The following is an 8,310-nucleotide window of genomic DNA, read 5'->3' as shown; positions in this document are numbered from 1 at the left end:
TTAATATATTTAACGGTTTTTTTTTTATTTGCCTCAATCTGTTGCAATTCCTTGAAGTGAAATCCCTGTTATAAGAACTGTTTAACCAGCTGTTGATGCGTTTCGAATATAATTTGAAAATTAAGTGTCTACAAATGTCTACAATGACTTGCTTCTAAGAGTAGAAAGTAAAAAAGGAGTAAAGGAGAAAGATAGTACTGGGAGGAGTGAGTCCATTCCTGTATACACGTTATCAACCCTTTCTTTATTCTTTACCCCTTAAAAGCTGGCGAAATGCCTACCAATGCAAATATCCATGAAGGGTGGCGATCGCGTACCACCAGGCGAACCACTGATGATGTCCAGCTGATGTCCTCTATTACATAAAAATAGTCTTACAAAACATGTCTTGTATATTTGAGTTGATTTATTAATAACGTTATTAATTACACCGACATTATTCGTATGATATAATTAGTTGCATCAGTGCGGAAGTTTGGAAACGATATAATCGTATTGATATGAATGTACTATCCAATGACATGCGGAAGTGTTGATGGAGGGAATATTTGGTTTAGTTCATGTAGCCCTCTTCAACCATTGCGAATTTAAGGATATAAACAGCATTAAAATTTGATAGAATAAAAGTTTTATTTTATTATAAAACCTTATGAGTCTGCACACACAAGAGTGTGACGCAGTGCGTTTCATTGTATTTTATCACTAATTCACTAACCCTGTGATCGCAATCGCGTTGTAGGTCCGTGGCGACCTACAGACATTACAATTTACGATATAATTGATGCGATATAATGTAAATACAAGATTAGATCAATTTGGATAATATTCATCATCAGTTCTTTTGTGTCAATAATTGCGTACGATATATATAGTGAACATTACATAAGCCCACTTATTACATATTAGCGGTCCGCTCCGGCTTCGCCCGTGGTACATACATAGCCTTATAGCCTTCCTCAATGAATGATATCTAAAACTGAAAGAATTATTCAAAACGGACCAGTAATTCCTAAGATTAACGCGTTCAAACAAACATACAATCTTTTCAGCTTTATAATTTTAGTATAGATTACCGAAGCTGTTTCTATTGTTACTAACTGACCCGGGAAATGCTGTTCTGCCTAACTACTATCAAAATTCAATTCGAAAGAAATATAGGTACGTGACGCAAAATAAAGCTTAATGACATTGCTTATACATAAGTTTATTTATAAAAAGTGTACCAGTATAAATCGTGTCAGTATGCGTAAAATAAATTCAACCTTATCGGCGTGCATTAAAGTCTGTTTTGCTAAGCACTTAAACTCTACCCCGAGTAGCATCTTAGTTACTTACAAATGATCGAAGTAGAAATTAAAAAGGCAGCGGCGTCGAGTTTTTATTCGGTAGCGTGTTCAATAAGCGATAAAGTTTAAAAACGATGAATGCTCGACACTCGATGAATGTATTTATTTGGTAAGTTTTAATAAAAACACAAGAAACAATATAAAACGTTTATTTTTTGTGAATAACGTGATAAATAACATTTGTCTATTCTGCTAGACAAAATTAAGGCCCCGCTTTATTACAAATGTTCAGTTAAATTGTATCCTTTATTTACAAAATAAATAATATAACATTTCCCGCTAATAAAGAAACGAATAAATAGCGGCCATATACAGTTATAATATAAAGGAAGGATATGATTGTTCATTGGCCTATAATAGGCTTCGAAATAACTGAACCGATTTAAATAATCCTTTCACTGTTGGGATGCTATACTATAGTGTTTGTTAAGTGTCCCCACCACTGTCCACGGCATATAATTATAATCTATCTATTTCAATTATTCAACAATTATTAACGTTTTATTATTTTAAATTAAAATTAAAATGCCGCAGATGTGATCTTGATATTAATCCTTAACAAAATAAATCGCTTCACATTTAAGACTCAACACCTTATAGCTACAACTTTTAGAATTAAATATTTAATTCGGACATTACATTGCATTGCATATCCGACGGTGAAAGAATTTCCGAAATCGGTCCAAAAGTTACTGTGATTAATGCGTTCAAACACAAATTCTTCAGCTTTATATTATTGTTATACTTAGATTAGTTTTAAAAATATAACATATAAAAATATATCGAAATTTTCGAAAATCAATGTTTTATCATATAATCTTAAATTACATAGCATAATCGTGAAATATGGCGACATGCATACCTTTTTATGCGAGTTTCATATGAAAATTAAACATTGTTCGTTAAAGTATACTACAGGAATGATAATTAATAACTGAATATGATTATTGTAATGTGGAGATTTTACAAATTCTTAATTTAAATGATTAAACACTGGATCAAATGAAATTAACTGAATTTGTGTGTTATTTCGCTTACTCAAAATAATTGGACATGTATTGACATAGTTCTTTATAATGCATGTTATTTAATGACATAAAATACAAGATCCATCCAGTTATCTGTTTGAAAGGTATGGCAAATCGGTGGAGCAAAAAGACTATTAAATTCTTTAAAAGCTCAATATAATATTGTTAACAAATAAAAGCTTTGTTGAATATTAGTTTGATCGTAATAAGAATGCACTGCGATTCTAAAACTGCCTAATTGATGTAGACAGTTGATAACAAATCGCAGCCAGTCACAAGGACCATTAACGAAGTGTGGGTAGTCAAGTCGAACATTGAACAATGTACGAACACAAAGGTCTAATTCATATGAATACGCCCTGTTTCAAAGCACGGCGATGTTTTATATGATTCGACATCTCAACAAGTTTAAAGTTATGACAATTACACATCCGAAAAATATTAAACCAAAAGGCATCTACAGTATAATATAAATTATAATGTCGTGGAGCCATTTAACCATTTAAAATGAATTTATATTCTAAGTGTAAAGGCTAATTAGATTTTAAGAATCTTTGAAATTCTTTAGTGAACAACGTTTTTTAAAACTTAATCACACTGAGGAATATTATAAAAGCGAAAGTTTGTATGTATGGATATTTATTACTCATTTACGCAAAAAACAGTCGTGTCTGTATGAAATTTAGTACTGGGATAGATTAAAGTCGGAATTTGCGCATAGGCCTTTTTATCTGGATACCACGAGTTACGCCGCGGCTTACAGCTAGTTTTTGATATTTCTCATGCAAGCGACACAAGTATATCCAAGTAGAAAGAGAATATAAATTTGTGCATAACACCTTGTAAGACGATTACCGTACCTGTTGTTATATAAAACGACCGTATTGACTTTTCACACGGCGTGTAATTTGTGAAAGTAAGACACTACAATAATCTAGATATGACTAATATCCTAGCTATAGGACCTAAACGTATACTCATATATGCTTGTCTTTTCTTTATATTTAATTTTTCTCCCATTCAATCTTTCTTACACAACTAAGTACTGTGTGTTTATTTCCCTTCAATTTTTCGCGCTAGGTTTAGTACATTTGAATGTTCGCGAAACAAACATACAAACCTATATATGTGCCAATGAGTAAAAACAAAACAATTAGTAAAAATAACAAATTGTAAAACAAAAAAACAAACTTCTCTTAAATGAATTTTAGGCAGTAGATCACCGGATGATTATTTTGAAATCAGATAAATAATCCTATTTAGCATTTATATTGAGCCTAAAATAAGATAAATGATGAATAAATTGTGATGCAAATATTCAAATTAGGCATCCACTCTCCATACTTAATTACTTCTATCATGCACTAACACTTTCCACATTAACATTAAAATTTGAAGACAAATATCACCCGGTACCTTTGATCACATTTTCAATATATATCTACACCACAGCGCAGCCACACTAACACTGTAACTCTAACGTCACATCCACACTCTAGAGGCCTCTATCAAATCTCCGTATAGTAAGTGGGCCTGTTAATCATCAGCATATCGAAGACATTGGGGAACACGTAGGTGGTGTTGAAGCCGATCATGCCGTACGTGAAGTACTTATAGCAGCACTCCACGAATATTTTGTTCTTGTTGTGGAGGCTGTCCTCGGAGTTTCTCAGCTCGTTCTTGTCCTTGCCGAGAAGGGCGCACACGAAGGCGTACGAGAAGGACTTGGCAAAGGCCCTGGTGGCCAGCACCCCGCAGAAGCCCAGGGTGGTGCGCAGAAGCATGCAGCCGAACATTTCCACGGAGGGCCATATTATCTCGTAGGGCGGCGCATGGTCGCTGGCCGCCATGTTGCCGAGCTGGTAATTGGTCCAGGAGCCGATGAGGATGCCGGCGCACACGCTCACTATCATTGTCGTGTCTCCTCTGGAATTATTGTATTTGTCGTTTTTATTCTTAAAGGGACTTGACTTGAAACATTTATGTATATAATTTTTTTTCTATATACAAGATGGAATTTTTTAATGACACTAAAGAATTTCATTTTAATTTAAAGGCAGTTGCTAGCTTCACATACATCTAAAAATTTAACATCAACGTCTAATAGAGACTCATTCTTCATACCTAGTGGGTGTCCACTTATCAGATTGCGGATGGTACACAATGACTAGTATGGACACAGCCAGCACCAGCAGTGGAGCTGAGAACTCTGTGAGCAGCAGACCATCCAGCCGGTCTACTAGTGGCACCAGGACCACTAGTAGTGATGAAGAGAGCAGTAGACCTGCGGCGATATCCTGGAATAAAAGGCAAAATCTTATAAACATGGTGCATTTATTTATTTGTTCTGAAATTGTTACTTTTGATATGTTGGAAAATCATGTAATACTACTTATATGGTAATCGTGTAGGTATATGAGGATGGATGAATTATGTATTACTCTTTCACATTAAAACTACCGAACAGATTTTGATGATACTTGACAGTGTCAAACCTATATTCCAGAATACCACATAAGCAGACCTTTGTCACTCGGTCGATAACTGGGCCGCCGCTGTAGTTGAATATCGATAGTCCATGAAATTAAATAATACACAATAATAATAAATTTATAAACGACAATGAATAAATAGAGAAATTTAAGAAATTGCATTAAATTTTTTCATCGCATTGCTCTACCCTACAAGCAGATTCGAAAATGCTCACACACATACACAGTTCTCCATTTTCGGCCACACTAGCCAATTTTGATAGTGACAAGTGAATTCTTGATTTCTAGAGTTCACTCTATAGTATCCTGTACAATTAAATACAAATAGACACCCTTTCCATGAATAAAAAACCATAATCTCACCAGAACACTATGCATTCCCAGGTAAACCCTGCTCACACAGATCAGAGTACACCACGACACTGCTATGACCACACCCCAATGCACTGGATACTGATATCTGTCCATCGTATACAGCAACACGGAGAATGGTATGGATACACCAACCATTGCATGCGTGGACGGCATGCCGTATTCTATCGCCCATTTTTGTTGTAACTTCTTCACTGGATAACCTGGGCGCGGCCATCGGATAATGTCTTTGAAACCCTGCCCTGCAAGTTTTAGAAAGAAATGTATTAAATGGAGTGGTACATTGCAATATAGAGTTACATTGCTCCATGGAGGTTCTCATGCACCTATTTCTGTAGTATTAAAATAAAACGAATGAAAACCCAACCCACCCAATAACAAAAATAAAAAATTTTATTTCAAATTTCTCTGCACATACAGTATTCTGCCGAGGCATTGTAAAAAATTGCTAGCATTGGTAAACTGAAGAAGCCATTTACAATTGGCGAAATCACATAATTTTCCTATGACAGAGAACAGTAAATTATAATGCAAAAATTTTTCATTTTCCTAACATTTATTATACTTCATATTTATATATATTACATAAAATTCATACTCAATTTTCAATACATAAATCTTCATATAGGTATTTATCGTAAGAAGTGTGATTATAAAATAAACCCAAAAGAGAGGCTTATATTGTAACTTGAGAGTGCTGATAAATTGTAGCATTTATTTGCAATATCTTATGGAGCAGAATTTATTATAAACATTTTATTAAACAGTTCTTCAGACAGGATGTTCATTGTTCAATATTAAAAGTACAATCTGATTTTGAAATCTTGGCGTAATATTTTAGTTTTTACCGAGCAAAAGCACAAATGAGTGAGACAACACTGCTCAGTTCAGTCATCATAATACTAAACATACTCAATAATGTAAAATTAATATATAGAATACAACATGATGTAACTGAAATCTCTAATCTATAGTAGTGTGGTGTTAACGCTTAATTACTATGCAAACATTACTTCTGAAGAGATAAGACTCATTTACAGTTACAATTAATCTTTATTTGATAATGAAATATTTTAGGAATTTGACACCATATCTTAACTAGGTTTTGATTGTAAAATGTGAAATTATATTTTTTATTATTTACAATATATATAAATTGTAATTATATGTATTTTATTACACTTAAAATGGACATGAATAATGTTTATGTCTACAATGAATTAAAATGAAGGTAATTTCTTTTAATTTTTATGTTCTATGTCTATGTCATGTCATTTACAATCTATTACATTACTAAAACAGCTCTCATTCACAACTCAACTCCAAAGACTACACAATTCTACTATAATCAAGTTTGATCACTTTTTCTTACTGGTCTTATGGCTTAAAAATATGTTCTATCGAAGCAATACTGTATAATTATAATGTGAAATATATGAAACTGGAATCTCACAATGATTTATAAATGATGTATGATGCTCACCTATATACATCACAACAGTCCAAACGAGCACAACCCTCCTGCCCACTGCTCCATCAATGTTCCAAAACCAGAATGGTATAAATGTTGCATAAAATATTTCATCCCCAAGTGCTGTTCCCAGAACGAATAAATAATACCAGAATTTATTGCCTATCGTTAGTTCGAGCTCATCTGGGTTGCTATCTCCAGACGTTTCGGTATCGTATGAAGACTGGGAACTGCCTGATATATCGCTGGGTATTCTCTTATGCTGCTTAATGTCAAAATCTTCATCTTTATCAATTCTATCGGAATGTATCACGCTTGCCTCATCAGTTTGGTTTATTCTTTTATATACAATACCAAAAAAGTTCTGCACCTTGACCACAAGCAAGGGGTCCTTTAAATATTCAATTATATTGTCCCTCATATTAAATTTGTCAAAGGTTCGCTATAACAGAGAAGAGCTATAATAGTGTATTGAACAAACATTAATACGCCAAACTACACTGAGAGATCTGGCCCTGAACAAATCTTCTAGAAATTCGTTCATTTAAAATAACCAGCAAAAATTATTGTAAAATTGCATTTTTTAAAATTAAACACAGAAATTAGATAAGGCGAAATTTTAAATACGAAAAACAGAAAAGAGAAAAGTTACTTAATTAATATCAAAAATCAAAACATAAACCTCAGCTGACTTTGGCCTTCTTTGGCCACAGGCCAATAAAAAAATCTGACAGAAAATGAAAATATTCAATGACAATTATTAGAACCCGTAATATTGCCAGAAGTGCTCCGCACAACGGTATATGAACCAAATCAAGAATAAATGCTGGGATAAAAATATGTAAGAACTGGTCAATTTTCAGTAAATATTTAAGCGTGTTTATAGATTTTTGCAATATTTCCTTTATTATATTACAGTTTTATTTTTTTTTATGACGACAACACTAATTATTTAATTGAAGTTGACATTAGATTGCGACAGATTAAAAATTGTGTTATTGTTATGTTTGTGCCTGCACACCGTAAAAGTTTTATACAAAATATAATAAAAGCAATAAATTTATTTTATACTTTCATTATTCGTTAACATTTAGTGCTTTCTTTGAAGGTATCTTTCTATCAAGTTTAAATTGGATTAGCTTCGGTTTTATGTAAGTTTTAAAATTGTTTCTTCATTCTATTATGTAGGTATTCAGTTTTCTAAATTACAATACACAATAATACCGTCCACTTGCATAATAAAATATCTTTCATAAGAATACTGCATTATAACATACCCTCTGTTTAAGTAATTTGAATTCACAATTCCAGAACAGAGAATTAAATTTGTTCCCCAAACATTAAAAAAAAAATTAAACAAATAAGTAATACTTTCTCATTTGTTAAAGATTTCTTGAAGTCTAGATCTCATGATCGATGAGGTAAACGAATTCAAGTATCTTATTATTATTTTATCAATAACAGAATGATTCTTTAAATTACACCTAAAGAAAACACATTTTCTCTTATAACTGTTAGTAAACACATTGTGCAAAACTATAATTTCATATAAACAAATAAAATATGTTTATATTAATTATATCTAACCTATTACAGTATAA

General features: G+C 32.6%; 1 protein-coding gene across 2 annotated transcripts; it reads right to left on the bottom strand.

Moving 5' to 3' along the window:
* Positions 1-3,388: 3,388 nt before the first annotated feature.
* Positions 3,389-7,410, bottom strand: LOC119834487 (sphingosine-1-phosphate phosphatase 1-like). Of its 2 annotated transcripts, none has more exons than XM_038358864.1 (5): positions 7,392-7,410; positions 6,722-7,151; positions 5,230-5,480; positions 4,499-4,671; positions 3,389-4,300 (listed from the first exon to the last, which is right to left on the bottom strand). In XM_038358864.1, the coding sequence occupies exons 2-5, from the start codon at positions 7,128-7,130 to the stop codon at positions 3,883-3,885; spliced, it is 1,251 nt and encodes a 416-aa protein (XP_038214792.1). In that variant the 5' UTR covers positions 7,131-7,151; positions 7,392-7,410; the 3' UTR covers positions 3,389-3,882. The 2 variants fall into 2 exon arrangements, with proteins under 2 accessions (XP_038214792.1, XP_038214791.1); XM_038358863.1 differs by having other exon boundaries at positions 7,362-7,397.
* Between the last annotated feature and the right edge of the window lie 900 nt (positions 7,411-8,310).

This window comes from Zerene cesonia, chromosome 19, assembly GCF_012273895.1.
Source record: "Zerene cesonia ecotype Mississippi chromosome 19, Zerene_cesonia_1.1, whole genome shotgun sequence".
NCBI classification, from domain to species: domain Eukaryota; kingdom Metazoa; phylum Arthropoda; class Insecta; order Lepidoptera; family Pieridae; genus Zerene; species Zerene cesonia.
The sequence above is the reverse complement of the archived record's forward strand: the minus strand, read 5'-3'. Positions and strand labels throughout refer to the sequence as shown.